At 43.7% G+C, this 23795-nt stretch overlaps 1 protein-coding gene across 1 annotated transcript in view; it reads right to left on the bottom strand.

The window, feature by feature from the left end:
• MYO1E (myosin IE) overlaps positions 1–23795 on the bottom strand; it is a 215141-nt gene that overhangs the window by 56727 nt on the left and 134619 nt on the right. The window contains exons 11-18 of the mRNA XM_058737549.1: positions 22110–22190; positions 21715–21801; positions 19030–19116; positions 17656–17823; positions 16581–16666; positions 14072–14153; positions 8342–8448; positions 683–781 (exon numbers count right to left, since the gene is read on the bottom strand). Coding sequence (XP_058593532.1) covers positions 683–781; positions 8342–8448; positions 14072–14153; positions 16581–16666; positions 17656–17823; positions 19030–19116; positions 21715–21801; positions 22110–22190 — 797 coding nt within the window. The remainder of the gene's footprint in view (positions 1–682; positions 782–8341; positions 8449–14071; positions 14154–16580; positions 16667–17655; positions 17824–19029; positions 19117–21714; positions 21802–22109; positions 22191–23795) is intronic.

Raw genomic sequence — 23795 nt, 5'->3', positions numbered from 1 at the left:
TCAAGATCGTGACCTGAGCCGAAGTCGGATGCCCAACTAACTGAGGCACCCAGGCATGCCCCCCGCACCCGACCAGTAATTCTATTTTTAGGTAAGCATGCAAGAGAAATAAAACCATACGTCTATGCAAAAATGTGTACACGAACATTAACAGTAGCATTATTTGTCATTCACAATAGCCAAAAAGTGAAGACAACTGATGCCTATTAGCTGACGGATGAACAGGTTAAATGTAATACACTGCGATATTGGTGCAAGGGAATATTACTGGGTGGTGAGTTGGAGAGAAGTGCCGATACTCACTGCAGCATGGATGACCCATACAAACGTTATGCTAACTGAAAGAAGCCAGACATAAAGGACACATGTTGTGTGATTCTACATCTACACAATGCCCAGAATAGGCCATATTTTGGAAGTCTTTTTATCTGAAAGAAGTGTGGGCCCAGGGCAGGGTGTGAGGGGAGAACTGGGGGGGTGGTGGCTAGGGAACTCAGGTTACTTTTTGGGATGATGAAAGTGTTCTCAAATGAATTGCAGTGATGGATTCACAACTCTAGAAAACCATTAAAAGCCACTGAATTGTATATTTTAAATGAGTAAATTATACGTTAAGTGAATTGTATCTCAATAAACCTGTTTAAAGCAAAAAAAAAAAAAATTCCAGTCACCAGTTTCTTACCTCTGTAGGAATTTTTGGAAGATGCGCCGATAGGCATAACCAGCTCTTCTCACTCGGATGTTTTCTTTCAGACCCAGGTATTCTACTTGATGCTTCACTCTGTAAAGAAGAAAAAGGAGTTGAGACATTACTGGATAATTCTTTCACCTTACTCTTCTAGCCACTATCCCCTCAAACCCCCAATCACAAGCAATAGGGAAACACTGAAAGATTAGAATTTAAGAGCTGCTTTTAATGAAAACAGACCAGATGGGGCCCAATTCATGAATAATTGAATAAAGTAAATTTGATCTTCACATTTACTCAGTTGAATTTTGTTACAAAAAAAAAAAAAAAGACTGTAATTTATAGGGTTCAGAGTCTGAGCTGATCATCAGGTTATGTAATATTAACTTAAAAAATATTTTAGGGGCACCTGATTGGCTCAGTTGGTTCAGCCTCTGACTCACCATTTCAGCTCAGGTCATGAGCTGGCAGTGGTGAGATCAAGCTCCATGTTGGGCTCTGTGCTGCTTGGAGCCAGCTTGGGATTCTCTCGTTCCCTCTCTCTCTCTCTCTGCCCCTCTCCCACCTATGTGTGGTCTCTCTCTCTCTCTCAAAATAAACTTAAAAAAATATTTTATTGTCAAATACAGCAATTACAGAAGATTTTATGAATCTATTTCAAAAAAAAATAGTATAACAAAAAGCCGATGCCTATCATTGAAATTATAAACAAAAGTAGCAGTTTTTCAAAAGACTAAAGGAAAGAACTTTTTTTTTTAAAGGTGAGGTTCTTATTTATTTATTTGTTTCCCCCCTTTTTTTGAGGGGGAGGGAGGGTCGGAGAGGGAGAGAGGAAAAAGTCAAGCAGGCTCCATACTCAGCATAGAGCCCAACACGGGGTTTCATCTCACAACCACAGGATCATGACCTCAGCCACAATCAAGAGTCGGACACTCAACCACCTGAGCCACCCAGGTGCCTCTCAAGGATACAACTTTTAACTTTGTAATTAAATGACGGTAGAGCTATTTTTGTTTTCAACCTTAATTTAATAGTAACTCTACACCTAGTGAGATTATACTTCTAAAGCTTTTCAGATACAGTGTAAGAAAGGGTATGCAAAACGATGAATTTGAAATGCCCAAATTAAAAACGTTCTAATAACAATTGAAATTACTGTTTTAGTTGGCTTTTATGACAGTAAATAACTGTCAGCATGTTTTGGACAATGGATGCAGGCTCTACTAGATTAATGTTCCCACATGGGATTTTCTTATCAGAGAAAACGCCCCATACCCCACACCTTGGGGATTCTAATTTAGTAGCCTGGGAGGTCTGGGGTGGTACACAGACCTGTCAACTGTGAAAACTCGTCCGTTCCTGAGAAGCACGGTGTCCCGGAAGCCGAGTGGCAGATCCTGGACACTAGCTTCTGATCGCCCCTCGCGGAGGTAAACGGGGCCTTCGATGCAGATGTTATGTGGGTGGTTGAATACAGACACTTGGAAACATGGTATTTGAGGGAAACAAGGAATAAAAAGGACGCGTCCTCTCTCTGTTGAGGACATGGTGTCAGCATTGTGGTGTGGCAGGGAGGCAGCTCCCGTTCTCCCCACTGGGCACATTTGGGGTCATCTGCACTAATGATGGCTCCTGCTTCTGGAGAACGGCGCCTGGTGAACTGCTGCCCTGGGAAGACAATTAGCAGCAGCCTCCCTACCACTTCATGTCCTGGTGCCTGACAGCTGTCTCTCCAGCAGGGCTCTCACGAAAGCCACATTTCCAACCAGGATGCACGCTTGCAGATACTGTCATGTGTCAGTCTGCACGGTACACTGCAAGGTGCTAGCGAACAGGAAAAGGCCATTGCCATGGTTCCTGCAGAAGACCTTGCAGGCAGCACAGTGGTTCACAGCCGGCTTCTGGAGCTGGGTTCCTGGTATGCCCCTGGCTCTGCCACTACCTCACCTCTCTATGCCTCACTCTCCACTCCTATTAAGTGAGGATGCTGATGTGAGTTCTTTCTTCCTAGTTGGGTATATTCCACGTACAGCACTCAGCTGGCTCCTGGCATGCGTGACAAAAAGCTATTATTCTAATATACACACAGGTGAAATAAGTAAACCAGGACAGCAGACTAGACAAAGAGGTGGATTTTTCATAGTGAGGAGAGTCTCAGAAGGTGATGTGTCCCTGGGTCTGGAAGGATGAGTTGAACTCACCAGGTGCAGAGGAGGGAAAGGCAGGGGGCACAGTGGAAGCGAAGGCACAATGATGGGAAAGTCTGTGGCATGGGTGGGTGAGTAGCAGGTGGAAAACTAAGCTGGAGGTGGGGATAGTCTTGACTGCCCTGCGAGGGATGTATGAGAAAAGCCTCAAGTCCCAGTGTTCCTACTTGAACCAGAATCCAGAAATGTGAACTCCTTCAAGATAATTACTTTTTTTTTTTAATTTTTTTTAATGTTTATTTTTGAGAGACACAAAGAGACAGAGCCCAAGTGGTGGAGGGGCAGAAAGAGAGGGAGACACAGAATCTGAAGCAGACTCCAGGCTCTGAGCTGTCAGCACAGAGCCCGATGCAGAGGCTCAAACCCACCAACCATGAGATCATGACCTGAGCCAAAGTCAAACACTTAACCAAATGACCCACGCTGGCACCCCAAGATTAATACTTTTTAAAACAACCTTTATAGGGGCACCTGGGTGGCTCAGTGGGTTAAGAGTCCAACTCTTGGTTTCAGAGCAGGTCATCATCTCACAGATCGTGGGTTCGAGCCCCATGTCAGCTCTATGCTGCCAGCGTGGAGCCTGCTTGGGATTCTCTCTCTCTCTCTCTCTCTCTCTCTCTCTCTCTCTCTCTCTGTGCCCCTCCTGCCCCCAAATAAATAAAGTTAAAAAAAAATTAAACAACCTTTATAGAAAGAAGTAATATTCAATACCCACATTTGATTTGTGACACATATCTGGTTAACTAAGGGAGTAGAAATAATGAATGTTCTTTTCTCATATCCTCCGAATCCAAAACTCACCATTAGCCTTTTCTCTATTAAGAACAATACACATGAGGGTGTCAGTTAGAGGTACGTGCTCATTTTAAGTGTTTTTCATAGATGTTGGCTTCCTCCCAAGCTTTTGGGGCAAGGGAATGTATCACCCATTGATTCAAGTAGAAATGTTCAGTTTCCACAACTGAAAAAATATGCCTCATGTTAAAAAACTGGTTTCATTCACTGTAACTTCCATCACCAGGAAATTTCCTTATGGGAATTTTCTCCAACAGGACAATCTGGTTAGCAAATTCTGTACTGATTTCTGTAATCAAAGGACCCAAGGTGATTTTTTTCGTGTCCCTGCAGCGCTGTGACCTCCTCAGTGAACACCAGCCAGGCTGCCAATGCCCAGTTGTGCCATTTCCCTGGGTCATGCCATTCCGCCCCTTGGGGCAAGTTCTTCACAACTTTCCTTGGCCATTAACCCAAGTAGGTCAAGGCCTGAGAGCCCTGCTGGAGCAGCCATTCCGAACCCAGGGCAGGCAACTTGGCCAGAGCCAAACAAAAACACATTTTCAACGGGAAAAGAAAAATAAACCACACCCCATAAACTTGTGGAATGAGTAACCCTGTCCACCGAGAACTTCAATTGACCGTGTAATCCTGCCAACGAAGCACACTGCCTTTCCTGGCCCTTGACTCTCCACACTCAGAAGCGAAACCATCTGTCACACAATAAACCTGAAACAGGATCGGGGGCACGGGGACGCAGCTCAGGAAGCAATCCTACTGGAAATACGAATCAACACCGGACCAACACATACCTTAGGCTTCTTGACACCTGTTTACACGGATGTATATTCTGAAGTTCCTTACTTCAATACAAATAAATGACAGGATTAAGAAAAATTAAAAAAAAAAAACAAAAACGAAAACATCACTGTGGGGGATTCTAAGAGGATTTACTGAATAAATGTATTGCTAGTCTCAACTTCTCCATTTTCTGATATTTCTATGACTCAGTTTGGATTTTATGAGAAAGAAGCTTCAGGGACGTGAAACTTTCAACCAATAGCTACTGCAAAATTTCTACGTTAGAGGGACTTTGAGCAGAGAGATCTCCACGGGGTAAGGGAGAGTGGGCTGGGAGGGGCTGTATTTGTAGGGGGAGCAAGATGTTTTCATTTAAGATAATGTTTATTGGAAAGGGCTGGGGAATGGAAGCTGGATGGGATACGGAGTAGGGGGAAGGGTGGGCTAAACCTCCCCTCAGCCTCACCTCTGCTTCCAAGACTCCTGTAATCTATTTCTGAGGTAGCCTATGTCATCACCCTTCTAGTGTGTGTGCATACACGTGCAAGATGTGATGCAGTGTGTACTTGTGTGAACGCATGAGGGGGGAGTGTGGGAGTGATGTGGAGACAGGCAGAGGCAGGCTGACAGAAGTGGGGCCAGGTCTGGGAGAGTTCATTCGGTGGGACTGAAGGAGATCCCGTTCCGAATGGACCCTCTTAGTTTATTTATTTATTATTTTTATTTATTTTTTTTTTCAGCATATGAAATTTATTGTCAAATTGGTTTCCATATAACACCCAGTGCTCATCCCAAAAGGTGCCCTCCTCAATGCCCGTCACCCACCCTCCCCTCCCTCCCACCCCCCATCAACCCTCAGTTTGTTCTCAGTTTTTAACAGTCTCTTAAGCTTTGGTTCTCTCCCACTCTAACCTCTTTTTTTTTTTTTTCTTCCCCTCCCCCATGGGTTTCTGTTAAGTTTCTCAGGATCCACATAAGAGTGAAACCATATGGTATCTGTCTTTCTCTGTATGGCTTATTTCACTTAGCATCACACTCTCCAGTTCCACCCACAAACTGTACAACTGTACAACTATACAAAAGGGCATATTTCATTCTTTCTCATTGCCACGTAGTATTCCATTGTGTATATAAACCACAATTTCTTTATCCATTCATCAGTTGATGGACATTTAGCTCTTTCCATAATTTGGCTGTTGTTGAAAGTGCTGCTATAAACATTGGGGTACAAGTGCCCCTATGCATCAGTACTCCTGGATCCCTTGGGTAAATTCCTAGCAGTGCTACTGCTGGGACCCTCTTAGTTTAATGAGGAAGAAATGGAGGACTGAGGAGATGAAATGTCTTACTGAAACTACTTAGTGGCAGGCCAGCACCACAAGACAGTTCTTCCAGATCCAGTCCAGCCCGTTGCCCTAGATCAGCTGTTCTCAAAGTATGAGGTCCAGACCATCAGCACTGGCATCACCTGGGAGCTTCTTAAAAATGCACATTCTTGGACCCCACCCAGACCCACTGAATCTCTGGAAGCAGGGCCCAGCTATCTGAGTTTTAACAAGCCCCCTAAGGGCTTGAGGGCATAAGCTTGAGAACTAGCGTAGCAAGGCAAAAAACCAAAACCCCCCCCCCCAAAAAAAAAAACCCAAAACAAAACAAAACAAAAAAAACAAGAAAAGACATTTTCTATCATCAGGGGGGAAGGGGTGATGCTGCTGCTGCTCTCTTAGCCTCAACAGAGAAACTGAGCGATGTGTTTCAGAAAAGCAGAAGGCAAATTAAGTACTTCAAAGGGAAGGGGATGGTCAGGTCCACCCTTTCAGAGGAGCTCACTGCAGTGGAAGAGAAGATCCCAGGGAAACCTGGTAACTGCCAGGAACGACCACACAGCCATCAAATGGGTAAGTCACGAGAATAATTCCCAGGGCAGATTAGAGATGCTGGATCAGGGTCAAACTGATGTAGAGAAAGACTGTAGGACTTGCTAATACAAGAGTCATCCGAGGCCAGACTCATCACCTAGGTGGAGTGAGCCCTCATTGGAGCCTTGGAATAGCTACCTGAGAGTGTTTAAGAGGAATCTCTGCTGGCAATTCAATAGATTTGACACTTTAGGAATGTGCACCTGTTTCGCCTATTTTTTTCAATTTTATTTTATTTTGAGAGAGAGAGAGAGAGAGAGAGAGAGAGAGTATGTGTGAGCAGAGGAGAGGAGCAAAGAGAATCTTTTTTTTTTTTTAATTTTTTTAAAGCTTATTTATTTATTCTGAGAGAGAGAGAGAGAGAGAGAGAGAGAGAGACTATGAGCAGGGTAGGGGCAGAGAGAGAGGGAGAGTGAATTCCAAGCAGGCTCCACGCTGTCAGCATAGAGCCCAATGTGGGGCTTGAACCCATGAACCATGAGATCATGACCTGAGCCGAAATCAAGAGCTGGACCCTTAACCTACTGAGCCACCGAGGCACCCTGAGACACAGAGTCTTAAGCAGGCTCCATGCTCAGCACGAAGCTCAGTGTGGGGCTCAATCCCATGACCGTGAGATCGTGACCTGAGCCGAAATGAAGAGTCGGACACTCAACCGACTGAGCCACCCAGGTGCCCAGGAACATGTATCTATTGACGAGAGGACTCAGAATATTATAGACTGACAAGATGGTAGGCTGCTATGTCCCGCAGCATCAAAAGGTGAGAAAACAGACTCAAGCTGCACATGCAGTGGGAAAATACAAATAAGGACCAGAAGACACTGATTGCTGGAGCCTGGGCATTTTCCTCATCACTCATTTTTTCCCCCTCTTGTAATGGATCAAGTCTCATCTGCCTGAATGCTCAGAAAGGATCCTGCTGGCAGGACAGGAATGGACCTACACATATCTCTCAGGGGAGGTGGCTGGCGGCCATGACTTTCCCTCCTGGTCTTGCCATTGTGGAGTTTAACCTCAATAAGTCACTTGATACCTAAGTTTATCTAGTTTTCGCCAAGAGAGAAAAGACAAAAGATAGTAATTCTGTACGCCCCTGTCTAGGGACCAGACTGGTGACAATTGTGGGCTCCTCCCTCCGGTCCAGTCATCATAACGCCTTGCCTGGGGCCCTGCTCCCCATGTGCCCATGGACGGTGCCTCTTAGGAACATGCATCTGGATCCTCCAGCTGGATAAAATTGTATTTTCTAGTCATCCTTAACATTTGCCTACTCAACACCCCCATTTCATCCTGCACAGGCCACATCCCTAAATTCCAGCTGCGGGAGGAACGGTGACCCAGGATTCCTCAGGAGTCAGAGAGGGGAGGGCTCACTGCCTGCTACATGCCACGTGTCTCCCTGTGGCTTGTTCCCTCCCAGACGCAGTCACTCTGCTCACGAACACAGTCCTCAGAGGCAGGTACTGAACCTAGAGCATGCCCCCCAAGACCCCTGAAAATGACAGATTGCTTTCCACCAGCTCTTCAGACCTTCACTCGTAACCCTGAGTGAGCATTCCAGGCCACATCCTGTGGGTACTGATGAGGAGCTGAGTGCACTAAGAATGTCTACACGGGGCCTCACACTAATTTTAAAACCATCCTGACTCTGCGGTCTTAAGGTTTTTTTGTTTTCTTTCCATCTGTCTCCAGACTAGCCAAGTTCAACATTGTAAAATGCTAACTCTGGACTGAATGGCACAGCTAACATTTTAGGAGAAGACAAGAGGGGAGGGGGGAGGGAAGCTTCATTCCTCATGAAAAAGTTAAGACACAAAGACATGAAACACACCCGAGAACAATTTAAACTGCTTCTGCCCTTGGCGTAGGGTGGCCCTTTTGAGCAGCGGGAACATGTACCAGGGCCCACCCCCGCCGGCCTCAGCTTCCCCGTCTGCCATCTTGACATACCTGCTTTCCTCCCAGTCTCTGGGCTTCTTGGTTTCGTTCGGTTTTATGCAGCGGATGTAGTGAGGTGTGCACTTCATCAGGGTGCTCACGAGGTCATTGGCTTGTTTCTAGAAAGGAAGAATCACATCAGGTAGAAACACGGAACTTTTTCTCAAGCAGACCAACTTTCCAAAGAGATCTGTGAAACTCTAGCGCGGACATTTATAGCTAGAAATTAATCTTCAGGACTTGCTCGTTAGGCTTCCCTCTGCTCGACTATACTCTCTTAAGGCTCTACTGACTTTTATGATGATTCTAACATCCGCAAATGGGTTTGAAGTTAGATTTTTGAAAACAATCAGGTCTTCTCGGTATAGTTAATAAAATAAAACAAAAAAACCAAAACCAATACATCTTCGCATGCAATTCTTTTCATGAGGAACAAGGAAGCATGCCAGTTATTAACAAATTAGGCTGATAGAGGGCCTTTGCAAACACATTGTTCTCCTAGCCTTTTTTGGTGCTCGAGTGGGGTGGGGAGGAGAAATTATTTGCAAGATTAAAGCATTAGAGGCCCCTGTACTCTCTTTCCAGGCAATTCAACCAATGTGAAGTCATCTTATTAAAATGATGGAAATGAATAAAGAGTGAGAGATAGATAAGCTCAGAATTTATAAATTGTTTCTTTTTTTAAAAAATTTATTTATTTATTTTGAGAGAGAGACAGCATGAGCGGGGAAGAGACAGAGAGATAGGGAGAGAGAGAGTCCCAGGCAGGCTCTATGCTGTGACCATGGAGCCTGACGCGGGGCTTGAAGCCACGAACAGTGAGATCATGACCTGAGCAGAAACCAAGAGTCAGTCGCTTAACCGGCTGAGCCACCCAGGTGTCCTTTATACATCTTTCCATATGCCACTTTGCTCACCTGCTTCCTCAGCATGTCCTTTTATAAACCTGCAGCATCTGAGCCATATTGGTGTGCCATATAACCTACTCCTTCACCAAATATCCAATATGAAATCTTCTCTCACTACCTGCGCACTGGGTACCCAAAAGGAAACTGGGCTCAAGCAGAGAAAGTCACATAAATAAAGCTGGAATTGCTTATGATGTGTTTAAAATTATGAGTATCTCAAACTCGGAGGAAACAGGAGCAGGGCCCACGTCAGCATTCCCAACACCACACAGCTGTGCACTCGTGGGGCCCAGGATGGGGTCCACGCAAACCCTCCTTCTAAGCAAATCAGTGTGAAGAGAGAAAACCTCTAAAGGAAAATAGAGAGAAGGGATCTCTAAAGCCAGAAAACCATTACAAAGTCAGCAGAAGAGATCTGCCTCCAGTAGGCAACTCTCTCTCAATTAGGGTTTTTCTGTTTTCATGGGTTTGGGAAATCTGAAACCCTTGAGAAAGACGCTTGAGTATATTCAAAGCAAGATGTGCACTGGTGAATTACGTGCTCTGTTTAGACGTGCCGAATATAGCATTTTTTTGCGATGCTTAGAAGAACAAAGCTGCAGAGGTTGTATGGCCAAAGCAAAGCCCTACAATGAAAAAGTAAATTGACTCGTATCTCCCTTTTCGATGGAGATTGTATTTCAGAACAAACCTGATGATCTTTGCAACACACGAGGTGCAGCTGGGCAGGGCCTGCTTCTAACAAAGCTTTCTTTTAAGTCTCCAAACTTGTAATTTTTATTTTTTCTATTTTAATTTTTTAACTTTATTAAAACTTTTTAATTTCCAAGAATAACTTGGCAGACCTTTCGTCCTAAGCATTTCACAACGTACCTTCTTTTCACCTTAGCGTGAGAACATACGGGGGCAAGTGCTATTTATGTTACCTGCCCCTTGCCTTAGTTCTCTCTAGCTCAAAGTAGTAGTGGGGTTAACATTTACTGAATATGCACCAGGGGCTAGACATACGGATCCTCTCATTTCTGCCTCAGGATTCTAAGAGATAGCTACTATTATTATTATTCTTCCCATTTTTAAGACAAGAAAACCAGACCATAAAGAAAGTATTGCTCAAGATGGCACAAATTATAACAGAGTTGAGGCTTGAATCCAAATGTGCATACCACCAAGTCTGTTCCTTAACCACAATGCTCTCCTGCCTTCCTAAGCAAGATAGGAGATCTTTTGGTGTGATGTAGAAGGAATGAACAGAATGAGCTGAGAGTAGATAAAGTCTTTAGGTTGTGGGATAATTCATTTCGGCAAATAGGACACCTTACCCATCAAAATTATCCTGAATTTAGTTATGGAGTCAACTTTAGATGTCTCCTGAGCTGGTTGGGAAGCAGCAACCAGATTTATCCTGACTCTGGACAAGAACAGTCCATGAGTTAGGACAGAAGGCGACCAAAGGCACTTCCTTGCCCAACAGAAGCATAAATCAAAACACGCAGACGGGGCAGTGAGAAAAGGCTCAGGGTGAGGCTCCTCCTTTTATCCTCAACACAGATTACTAGCAAGCTCGAGGTGGGGTCTTGCCTCTACTATTTGCAAGCTTTATGACAAATCACTACGTTTCTCTGGGCCTCAGTTTCTCCACCTGTCAACGAAGAGGACTGAACTAGAAGACCTCTAACATCTTAACCTAAAGGTTGGAGAAAATGTTAAAAGTCAAGCAGTCCAGTCCCTGCACGGTGCTTTCATCTCCTGCCGTATCCGCTCCTCAGAGTCTCCGCTTTCACTCGGATGAAGCCGCAATCCCGTCCACTTTGCCAGCGCTGAGCTCGGTGCCATTTGCCAACAGCACTGATCTTTGGCTCTAATTTCAAAACTGGTCCCTTCCAGCCACAACAATGCAGAATTTAGTGAAGCCTCAAAATCAAAAAGCACTATTAAATATAGAATACTATTACTTATAAACAAGAGAACAGGAGTTCTCACCAAATGAATATTCATTAGTTAGATCCTACAGATTGGTTTGAAATTTTAAAGTATTAGAAAATAATAAAATACCCAACACAAAAACTACCTTGAACATAAACTTAATTTTGCTTCCAAGGAATTTTAGATCTCTTTTTTTTAAACGTTTATTATTTTTGAGAGAGAGCGAGAGACAGAGAGCAAGCAGGGGAGAGGCAGAGAGAAAGGGAGACACAGAATCGGAAGCAGGCTCCAGGCTCTGAGCTGTCAGCACAGAGCCCAACACGGGGCTTGAACTCACAGACTGAGAGATCATGACCTGAGCTGAAGTTGGCCGCTTAACCGACTGAGCCACCCAGGCGCCTATAGATCTCTTTAAATGTGTGCACTTTAGGGATATCATGAAGATGATACTGAATGTCTACAAAATGCTGTGGATATGGAAGGTGTAAGAGATTGGCCATGGCTATGCAGTTCTAAGAGGTGTTTTAGAGGGGATTACAAAGCAGGGAGCATTTTACTCCTACGTGGAGGTAGGACAGGAACATCAGACAGAGACATGGACAACATAATCCACAAAGCAGAGTACCACTTGGGGTGAGAACATGGACAGTGTTATCATCTTACTTAAGCTGGCTGACTTGAGATGGACCTCCCCAGACAATAGCAATCTTTGCAGTCCTTGCAATCCTGAATACTTTGAGTATACCCAGAAGGTGGCAATTTGGAGCATTCAACGAGACTAGAATATGAAGCCAAGTCCTCCAAGGAGGAGAAAAATGCCCCTACCTCCACCCTCTGTTTTTTAGGGAATAAGCTCAACTGAGAATCCAGACCACTTGGAAGTGAGTCATTGTAACCTTGATGATCTGGGCCCCTTGGATCTGAATGTGACAGTCTTGTGACTAGATTTTCCAGCCCAGAGCTAATCCTTATCCAGGACCTTGAAGTGAAGGCATGAGTCAGAAGCTTCACACAGACATTGCTAGCTGGGGCCTCATAAGAATGGCATCTGCTCTCTGCCTTCCATTCTCTGCTCCAGTGAACTCAATGCAGAGATCGTCCAGGGCTACTAAATGTCTCTGGTACTTTGAACATGACTGTCCCTAGTCTGAGAGGACTCTGTCCTTTAGTTCAAAACCCAGCTTGCACCTGACATCCTTCTCTAAACCGGAAGTCTTCTCTTGACTAGAATCTTCTCATTATGCTGTGAGGTTTTAAAAATCACTTCCTTTATTCCAGGCAGTGTTCTTGCCCTCAGGGGCTGGGGAGGCAGGCTTCCATACAAGAAACACTCAGGGAAGAAAGCCAACGACCAGAACAGACAACAACCATCGTTTCCATCAGGCTGGGGTTGTTGAGGGCACTGTGAGAAGGATGAGCAGGATTTGGATACACAGAGCCAGGGAGGAGGCATAAAAAGGCACATCTAGGAGTTCACTAAGAATGAAGCAGAGATGAATAAGCACGGGGCATAAGGAGGGCACTGAAGGAGCAGTGTAGCCGATCAGATACATTTTGTGCTTATGATGTTTCAGGTAGTGTACTAAATGCCTTAGATAGATTACTGAATTTAATATCACAACCCCACCTTGACATAGGTACAAAGATCCCCATCTTACAGATAAAGCAAATGATGCACTGAGAGTTTAGGTAATTTGCTGGCAAACACAAGCTAGTAAAAGCCAGAGCTGGGATTTCAACACAGGCAATGGACCCCCCAGAGCCCTGCTGTTCATCATTTGATGATCCTATTGATTATAAAACTGCGGTGGTATTTAACTGATACTTAAAAAAAATTTTTTTTAATGTTTATTTATTATTGACAGACAGGGAGAGACAGAGCATGAGCATGGGAGGGGCAGAGAGAGGAGGAGACACAGAATCCGAAGCAGGCTCCAGGCTCTGAGCTGTCAGCACAGAGCCCGATATGGGGCTCAAACCCACAAACCGCGAGATCATGACCTGAGCTGAAGTCGGACACTTAACCGACTGAGCCACCTGGGCGCCGCTAACTGATATTTAAAAAAATAGTTTAGTGACTTTCTCAAAGAATGACATGATTAAGTGTGTTTGACACAACCTTTAAATTCAGAGTGTAATTAGGGACAATGAATTTCATCATACAAAGGCTCAGATGATACAGTGCACTCTCCACAGGGGCTCCCCCAAAACACCTTAAGAACTCCTGATGTTAAGATACCCCGGGGTCAGATGTGCCTGTAATTTGCAGAAATAGAGGCCTGCAAGATCCATTGAGGGCATAAGTTGCCCCATAATACCCAGCAGAATTTCAGGTACGTGAAGTTCCATAATTGGCAAGTATTGGGGTCCAGTCTGGAAAACGGTCATCGAAATACAGAATTTGGGGGGCGCCTGGGTGGCTCAGTCAGTTAAGTGTCCGACTTTGCTCAGGTCATGACCTTGCAGCCCGGCCCGTGAGTTCGAGCCCTACTCTGGGCTCTGTGCTGAAAGCTCAGAACCTGGAACCTGATTCGGATTCTGTGGTTCCTGTCTCTCTGCCCCTCCCCTGCTCAGGCTCTGTCTCTCTCTCAAGAATAAACAAACATTAAAAAAATCCAGAATGTGGCTCTCAATCATAAAATCTTCTCTGATAGTTTAATGTGTATTCTTCCAGATTCTGTTTAAAGCCACTTCCTCTTAGAAAGTAGCTGATTAGCATCTGCTGACTATGAAGCTACGGGGTACTTAATATCCATCACTTTTTTTCAAGCAGCAACATTACTTCTACGCATCTTCTGTAACCATTCTGTTATATCTCACTGACCTCATCCTGGCCCAAGGGTGCAGTTTCTGACTCCTAGAAATCCCTGCCTCTTATAGGGATCTATAAACTTCCCCAAATAGAACAAACCTTTATTTTGCTTCCGGCAGTAGTTGGGCGCCCTTTCTTGTCCGCTTGCAGATTTTCCGGAAATAAAGACTTTATAAAAGGTCTGAAAAAGGAGAAAGAGAAGGGGTTAGCAATCAGTGGGTACCTCGGGGGGACAAATCCTGCTTCTGTAGAGGATGGGAAAGAGGGCTGTCCAGAAGCACATAACCTTGGATCCAGAAAGACCATCTGACTCAAAGCACTAGCCATCAAGGTGTGACCTGGGAAATAAGCAGTGAACAGAAGAAACGGAGAAAGAATTCTAAGATAGAAGCATCTTAGTGTCTAAGCCTGAAAAATTAAATTAAAAACTCTGCATTTTGAGTTTGCCTGCTCACTAGAACAGAGGTACACCTTGGCAAGAGGACACACAGAGAGGACTGGTACCGGTTTACTGAGTTAAGTGAGATAGACCAGAGCTCAGGAAAGTGTACGAATTGTTGGGGTCCAGTGCAGATTCTGCTTTTTTTTTTTTTTTTTTAATTTTTATTTATTTTTGCAAGCGAGAGCGACAGAGCATGAGCAGGGCAGGGGCAGAGAGAGAGAGAGAGAGAGAGAGAGACACACACAGAATCCGAAGCAGGCTCCAGGCTCTGAGCTGTCAACACAGAGCCCGACACGGGCCTTGAACTCATGCACCACAAGATCATGACCTGAGCCGAAGTCAGACGCTTAACTAACTGAGCCACCCAGGTGCCCCACAGATTCTGCTTTGATTGAAAGAAGGGTTTCTCCATCTCGGCGCTATTGATACCAGGATTCAGGGCTGGATAATTCTTTGTTGGGGCGGGGAGGGTTAGGCTGCCCTACTCACCGTAGGACATTTTGCAGCATCAGTTACCTTTGCCTACTCAATGCGATTAGTACACTGCACCTACCCCCTGCCCCTGCAAAAAACCTTGAAAAACTTATTTTAAGTAGGAGTAATTTTATGTGGAGTGATAGGAACTCACGAATTCTTTGCCAGTTGAATATATTTTCATTAGTCCGTCTAATCGAGCTGCCTTTGTTCAAATACCTGCCTCACCAGGACACAGGGCAGGAACAATGTCACCTCATTGCCCCTGGTGTCTAGAACACAGCCTGGTACACAGCAGGTGCTCAATCAGTATGTGCTGAAGGACCGAATAAAGTCATCCATGTAAACCAGCAATCTGACACCAAGTTCAATTCCTCCAAAATGGCTTTTGGGCTGTCTCGAATTTTCTAGGAAGTCTCCCAAAAATCTACTTTTAACTTGACCAGACATATTATAGATTTTTGAAGCCAGTGTGTTTAATAAACAATAGACTGTGTCTATAGGACAGGAGTTTTACATGGAAGCGTCAATAGCTCTCAAAGTTGTCATAAATTTTAATAATTAAAAAAAAAAAAATCTGAAAGCATGTCTGCACCTGACTGTCATAAAACCCACAAGGCAGAACTTGTGGTTTACCTGACTTTTTAAGTCAGGAGCAAATCGATTTTATGTGTTTTCAAATGAAAACAAATTCAGAATCTCCAAAGTTGGGGGCTTCAGGGAACTTCAGCATGGAGAGATCATGGGGAGATGAGGGCCAGGGTATGGGCGTGGGGGGAAGAGAACTAACTGGAGAACAACTTCTAACTGGCCAGAACAACTTCTGGCCAAAGCGTGAAAAGCATGCTTGGTTTTCTTAGAAAATGAGCAGACTTGGGGCTTAACTAAGGAAGTTAACCTTGATATTACAACAGTTCAAGTAACAGAACTAAAAGGGCAGCTATTATTTGGAGGTCACTCTAAAAATTGTAAAAGCTGGAAGACTGCGCAATATTGTGCTTGCCTGGCTTATATGGGCCTGACCATGTAAATTATTCTTTATATCCATTACTAAGGTCTTGGGAAACTTTGCAGGGAAGAGGGGAGGGAAGGACATAGCAGGGCTGGTCCTGGGAGCTCCTGAAGGTTGTAAGGGAAATGGAGGCCCCTACTGCTCCTACCCCTATAGCTTAGACAGGGTCTCTGGAGTTAAATCTCTGAGGCAATCCCTTTTGAGCTGCCCGTCCCTAGTTTCTTGAACCATTTCCCAAGTGCTTCAGGGACACGTTATCTCACATCCTGCAAAGCCATTAGCCATTAAAAAAATTGAGTGACCATGGAAAATTCTTGGGATGATATTCTAAGGGCATAGTATCAGAGAACCAGAATGTTCCCTTCTTAGACAGTCAGAAATGGCCATCCCAACCCAACCCCAGGATAGCCACCTCTCCCTGATAATACTACTGAAAATGACGAAGCTAGGGGCCCTGAAGGCATGCACACAGCACATGGAATTGGGAGGCAGAAAGTGTTAGGGGTACATGGGATTGGAGAGGAAAAGTTACTTTGAAAAACCAAATTGTCCAATGATTACTCAGACCCAAGAGCTGAAAGGAACAAAGTGCTGACCACTAACTGCCACAAGCTTTTTCTTAAATATTGAAAATTTTATCAAACCTACATCTCATGTCAGGTAAGGTAAAACACACTTACAGCTCACTGCTCTGCATGAGCTCGATCAGATCCATAAACAGCACGTCACGGTTCCTTTCACAAAAGCCATCCATGTCATAGGATACCTGGCCAAGAACAGAAAGAAATCTAATTTTATCCTGTAAGTATTTCATTGAACAAAAAAATCCAAGCTGGCACGGCTATTCTTACCAGAGTGTGAATATTTCCAGATGTACAATTGGGATTTCATCATGAACTGTCACATTAAGGCTGTGCATGTTTTGTTTAACTTGTTAGCTGACTTAGGTGGTGATGGTCTGTGGATGCTGATGGATGTAATCCGCTGCCTACATGGCTCAGATGATCTATGACCAGGACGTCAGCTACCACGATCACATAGCCCTTCTTCAGTGAAGCCATGGGAGTATCTAAGTAATAAACTGAATTCTTTCCCTAAATTTTCACTACAACAGAATAAAATAAAACTCCTTTTGCTCATTAATCCATTGCAATGGAGCACATCATCTGAGTGCAATTTTTTTCTACAAATGGTGTCACAATTAGATCAATTCAGCCAAAAACTCATGCTCAGGGACCCTGGTGAACAAGAAATTAGATGGGTGAAAGGTGAGACCAGTGGATTTTCCATAGGACTAGAAGACTCTAAATATCATGACCTCAACTTACTTTGTATCACCGGCACCTAGTCAAAGCCTGGTAACCAGCAGGCACCTGATAACCATGCGTCTTATGAGAACAAACATCAAAAGCAAGCCTTATTTACAGATAAGGGATACAGGCTTGTGACTGCAGCAAGAGGCAAGACAAAAATTCATTCCTTCAGCAGGGTGATTCACGATTTAAAAACATGCAGTAGTGTATACAATCCTTTGCACTGCCTTTGCACATACTTCATATGTCCCATGCTATTGAATGAATGAATGAATGAATGCTGAGTGAATAAAATACAGTGAAGCAGGTGAAACTCTAGGGATATTGTTATCAGTTGGCTCATGAGAAAACAGATTACAGACCCAAAGGCTTAAAACATTAAGGTAGGTGTTGGAAAGGGTAACTTCTCCTTTCCCATGGGACCCTTGCTCTCTGGACATACCTTCCCAGCATAATGGTGAATAATGAAGCCTTGGTTCCAGCTGTTGAAGTGCTCGTGATTCCCAATCTGCATCTGAAGTTTCTGCAGCAGGGTCTGGTCTGCCCCCTCCCCCACTGCGTGCATCGTGGCACACACGTCGTCCAGGATGCTCATGATCCCAGGAGGGTTCTGGTGGTACCAAGAAGACAAAGTCCCAATTCAGTGACTGTTTAAAGCCCCAGTTCCGTGGCTTATGGGGTCTTTTCTTGAGCAAGGAAATAGTTCCCTAGACTCAAGATGCCATCTTGAAAATCAGTCTTTCCCTCTGAGCAAAAATGCCATTAATAATCCCAAATGGGAGTTGCCACTTAGATCTAATGATGGAGGAAAGTCCATGTAAAAAAAAAAAAAAAAAAAAAAAAATTGCTTAACTTCCCAAAGTTCTATTCAGAGTCATACACAGATCACTATCTGCTGACTCCTGTTTGTACTAAGTTGATTTTCAAAACCCCAAAGAAAAACATTTTCCTTTGACCTTAATTCATTTCTTAATATTCACTTTCAGCCTGTTACCCACAGAGGCATGGTTGATGCAGTTACAGACTGTACACATTCTATGTGTGACTTTTTTTTCACACAGCACTGGTTTATAAACAGTCTTCATGTTTTTTTTTTTTTTAAATATTTATTTATTTTTGAGACAGAGAGAGACAGAGCATGAACAGGGGAGGGGCAGAGAGAGAGGGAGACACAGAATCTGAAACGGGCTCCAGGCTCTAAGCTGTCAGCACAGAGCCCGACGCGGGGCTCGAACTCGCGGACCGTGAGATCATGACCTGAGCCGAAGTTGGCCACTTAACCGACTGAGCCACCCAGGCGCCCCAACAGTCTTCATGTTGTACACAGTCTTCACACTTAATATTTTAATGGCTATACTTTGCTGCTCTGCTATGCTATAGTTTATTCAACGACTGAATTGTCTTCGGATGTTTTTACGGTTTCCCGTTTTGGACTTTTATAAAAACCAAACCAAAACAAAACAGTACTGTGGAGATCTCTGCCTACATCTCTGTTGTTTTCTCTTGGTGAAGATGTATAAATGGTCAGAAGGCAGGGCCAATTTTATGTCTCTTCATACCCTATGCCATCCACGTTAGTTCTCAATGTCTCCTCTCAGAGGTCAGTAATAACTTCCAATTGTAAATTGACATTCTATTCATATATACATGTTGGTATTACTACACATAAGTCTATACACAAAATTGATGTAATTGTAAACATTCTCTGCAAATCAGAGTTGTCACTTCCCCCATCCTAAAACAATGACACAGAGAACAGAAACCTACTTGACATAAACCTGTGTGCAGTGAAGGGACACAGCAGACTGATACTTACAACTTTGTTCTCTATGAGGTCACACACGATTTTGTTATTAAAGTACTCAATGGGTGTCCATCTTATTCCCTCCTGAACATACTCTTCCTGAGGGACAGAAAGCGAGAATTTACATTACTACCCAGTGAAGGCTAGTTGGAGGTCAACCCAGATGACTATCAAAGGCACACAGGTCACCATGAAAGAGAAATTTGAATGCCCTTCAACATACAATGGGAATTTTCTTTATTTTTCTAGGAGGGATAGAAAAGGGACATTTCATTGCTTGGTAATTTTTTTTTTTTTTTTTTTTTTTTTTTTTTTTTAAGTAAACTCCATGCCCAACACAGGGGTCTACCTCACGACCCAGAGATCAAGAGTCACATGCTCTACTGACTGAGCCAGGCAGGTGCCCTATGCTTAGCAATTTTTATATTTAGTTTGAACCATATGAAATTTATTACCACACTATCATTTTTGATATACAAACAATAGCAATTTAATATGGCTTAACCCATAGGTCCAGTTACAAAATTATCTCTTTGAATTTAACCTACGAACAGCAGTACAGATTAGTCCTTAGACACTCAAGGGCTTTTCCCTCACTTAAGCCTGCTGCTCACTTAACTTGATGAGCACCACCCCATTCTCCTGGTTTCCCTCCTTCTTCACCAGTCTTGCTTTGTTAGCTTCTTTCCAGATCTTCATATGATGGGGAGACCCTGGGCTCCATCTTTCAGCCCTTCCTCTATTCTCAGCCCTGCTTCTCCAGAGGATTTTAACCAATCCCACGGTTTTAAATAGCACCTGGAGGCTAATGACCCCCGAATTTATTTCTCTGGTCTAGACCTCCCCACCGAGTTCCAGGGTCATGACATTTAAATTAGAGTCTGTGTTCAGATGTGTCACAAGCCTTACAAATGTAACTTGTTCAGTGGAGTTCTGATTCTGCATTTCCCCACCATTGCCAACCAACTGTTCTCCTAGTCTTCAGTATATAGCCTCACCATTGGCCCTATTATTCAAGCAACGAGGGTAGAAATCAAGAAATCATCTTTAATTCCTCTTTCCTTCTTAGCTCATTGCTAATTATTTTGAGCACGTGACATTGACTCTTTCTAAAATACATATCGAATTGGACCACCTCTCACTGTTCTACCTCCTCTACTGCTATCATCATCATCATCTACACCCCCATCATTTCTTTCCCAGTCTCTTAACTGGTTTTTAAACTTTCACTCCTTTTTTTCCCCCCAATGTTTATTTTTGAGAAAGAGAGAAAGAGAGAGACAGAGCCTGAGCAGGGGTGGGGCAGAGACAGAGGGAGACACAGAATCCAAAGCAGGATCCAGCCTCTGAGCTGTCAGCGCAGAGCCCGATGAGGGGCTCGAACTCACAAACCATGAGATCATAGTTGGACACTTAACCAACTGAGTCACCCAGGCGCCCCTCAACTTCCACTCCTGTTTGCCTTCCCCTCTTCTCACTCTAGAAGTCTATAGAGCCTAAGTAATCTTTTCAAAAACACAAAGCAGACCAGGTCACTCTCTGCTCAAAACTCCCCCAGGGTTTTCCGTCATACTTACTATAAAATCTGAAGCTTCCACCACGCCCTACAACATTCCTGTATGATCTAGCCTCTGCCTACTTCATCCGGTCTCAGCCCTACCACGCCTTCCCCTGGCTGTTCTACTCTAGCCGCTCTGATGTGGTGGAAGGCTACAACACCAGGGCAGGGGTTTATGTGGAAACCACTGGTCACTTCCATGACTTAATGTCCCCCCAAACAACCATTCATATGTGCAGCAGGTTGCATGTGTCCCCCGAGATTTCATGTCCGCCTAAATCTCCAAAATGCGAGGTTTGGAAATAGGATCTTTGCGATATATTTAGCTAAGGATCTTGAAAATGAAATCATTCTGGAGTTAGGGTGGTCCCTTACTCCAGTGACGGGTGTCTTTACAAGAGAAAGGAGAGGGAGATTTGGGCGAAGAGGGACACAGAGAGGGAAAGAGCATGTGAAGGGAGAGGCAGAGACTGGAGTTGCTGACATAGGACAGAGACACCAGGAGCCACAGAAGCTAGAAGAGGCAAGGAAGGAGTCTGGTCCTAGTGACCCTCTGGTTTCAGACTCAAGCTTTCTGAACTATGAGAGAAGTGATGTCTGTTGTTTTAAGCCACTCTGTTGACGGTACTTGGTTACAGCTATCCTAGAAATCCAGAACAACATTGTATCCAGATTAAAAGCGAACCTGCATGGAACTTTGAGGAGAAACTGTAAGTAAGACGTGTTACTTCACATTAGAATGAAAAACACCAGCTTTGTCTGTATTTAAGGAAGATTGGGAGTCAAGCGGATCTGAGAAAATCAAGTTTTTCCTTTGGAACACAGTCCATGCCATAGACAAGTGGGGTTGGAACTGGGTTTCCATTTTCCACTCGGTCAATGAGTCAGAGTAGTAAAAGCATCCAGTAAGAAGTCCAATTTCACAACATCATTTGCTTAAAGGAGAAAGAAACTGTAGCAGATGGTGTTTATAATTCATAGACTAAAATGTCACAATGGCATATGGTTTTTCTGTCTGACTTTATTAAGTACGTTTCCTAATACAAGGCTAAAAGTTGAATCTACTAAGAAAAGAGAGACATTTATATCTTTTAAACAAAACAAGTTAGAAATCAGATGAAACAAGAGCGACGGCTTACCTGTTCTGCCTTTAATGTCAGTTCAATAAAAATCTGCTGTAATTTTTCATTAACAAAATTGATACAAAACTGCTCAAAGCCATTTTTCTAGAAAAAAAAAAGGTTACTTGCATGTAATTGTTACAGCAAAATCATTATGAAGTCATTTCTTAAGTGATTTAGTGAAATGTTTCAGTGTGAAACGTCTTAACAGAAATGTTGGAGGCATCAGTAGACAGCAACATAGTTTATATTTAGGGGAAACTAATTCAGTAAAGGTACATGAAGAACGTACAGAGGCAAAAATGAACTGCAGTGGGTTTTTTTTTTTTTCCCCCATTACCTAGAATTCTTTATTTCAAGCCAGATGAAATCCATCACCCTGCCAGGGCCCCAGATATTCAAAATGGTCTTACCTGGAATATTTCAAAGCCATAGATGTCCAGGACACCAATGTTGTATTCTTCATGGTCCTTCTCCATTGCTTTGTTGATGGACTACAAGAAAGTAACCAGCATGGCAATTAACTTTTCTTTCCTATTAGAAAGGGACATGCATGCGGGAAAGGAAAGCAAGACTGTACACAGCAAATTCTACTGCCTGCTGGAAACAGGATGGCAAGACGAGAGGTGATTTGCAGCTTAAAAAAAGAGTCTTGGTGCAAGGTCAAGTACTCTGGGAAACTACCAGGATGCAAAAAAGCTACTGTCGCTTAATGATCAAAGCCATTAACTTCTGGCACTTAGTTTTTCTCAGCAAGTCTAGAGAACTGGAAGAAAATGTCATCTTGGATGATTAAAGTCAAACCTATTTCATATAAAAAACCAATAAGACAACATCCATAAATATTATTTCTGTTGATCCTGTTCAGGAGCTATTTAATGGTTCCCTAACACAGCATGGGGCGGGGAGGGGGGATATCAAGGCAGAGACAATCGCTGTTCCCAGGAACTTATAGAGAGGGTGAGCCAGCTACAGATAATAATGCCAGTAATTATTATTAAAGTGATAATAATAAAAGGAGCCTCCGTGTATTTACCATTCACCCGTGGCAGGCTTTGCTCAGTGCTTTCCATGTGTTTCCATTAATTCTTGCTACAATTTTCCCAACAACGGCGATAACATTAGAATCCCTAAGCCCGCCATGGGCTAAAGGCAGGGTCTAGGGGTCTAGGCCTAGTGTTCTGGATCACTGTGAGAAGGGATGCGTAAGCCAATGGCTAGACTTAACAAGAGAGGGTGGGTGCAGGTTCTAGGGGCTTGGGGAGGGCTGCAGGGCAGGGAGGAGCACAGGAGAAAGGTTCCTGGAGGTGGTGAACACCTGGATGAATATGGAAGCACCAGAAGTGTTTTCCAGGCCAAAAAAATGATGTGGCAGCTTTTGTGAGCTAATGGGTAATGACACACAACACTTAGCCCAGTGCCTGGCACATGGTCAATGCCCAGTAAATGTCCGCTCTAATTACATGGGGCATCCGTCTGCTTTCACCACACAAAACATAAAGGGCAGGCAAAAAGGAAATAAGGTGGTAAGTCTAGCACTGGAAGGCACACTGAATAAAGAGACAAGAGATGTGGGTTCTATGGTCAATTCTGCACCACTCTCTTGCTGAATGGCCTTGGGCAGATGCACTAGTACTTAGGCTTAAGATTCCCTTGTCAATAAAATGAGGAGTCTGGACAAGTAAAAAGCATGACTAATGTTTAGTATGACCCTGACCTTCCACAAGAAGTACACAGAATAATTACCCTATCCTGCCCTGCCCTACTCAACCCTAACCACACCTAACCACACTTTAAGCCATACAGATGGTGGCTGGATTCAAACACAAACTGTTTGGATCTAATGGGCATATTGTTGTTCTTTGACTAGGGTCTCCCTAGGGTTCTTTCTAGCTTTAATATATAAAAGACAGAGAAGCAGAATATAGCTAGAACACTGTCAAATCACTTGGGTATAGTTCCTAGATTTATCACTTAATAGTAGCATGACTTTGGGGAAGTTCCTTAGCGTCTCTGTGCCCAAGTTATCTGTAAAATAGGATAATAATACCCCAGTCACATGGTTGCTGTAAGAATGACGTGAGTTATTTTTTCTAAAA

Source organism: Neofelis nebulosa, chromosome 7 (genome assembly GCF_028018385.1).
Source record: "Neofelis nebulosa isolate mNeoNeb1 chromosome 7, mNeoNeb1.pri, whole genome shotgun sequence".
Classification (NCBI taxonomy): domain Eukaryota; kingdom Metazoa; phylum Chordata; class Mammalia; order Carnivora; family Felidae; genus Neofelis; species Neofelis nebulosa.
The sequence above is the reverse complement of the archived record's forward strand: the minus strand, read 5'-3'. Positions and strand labels throughout refer to the sequence as shown.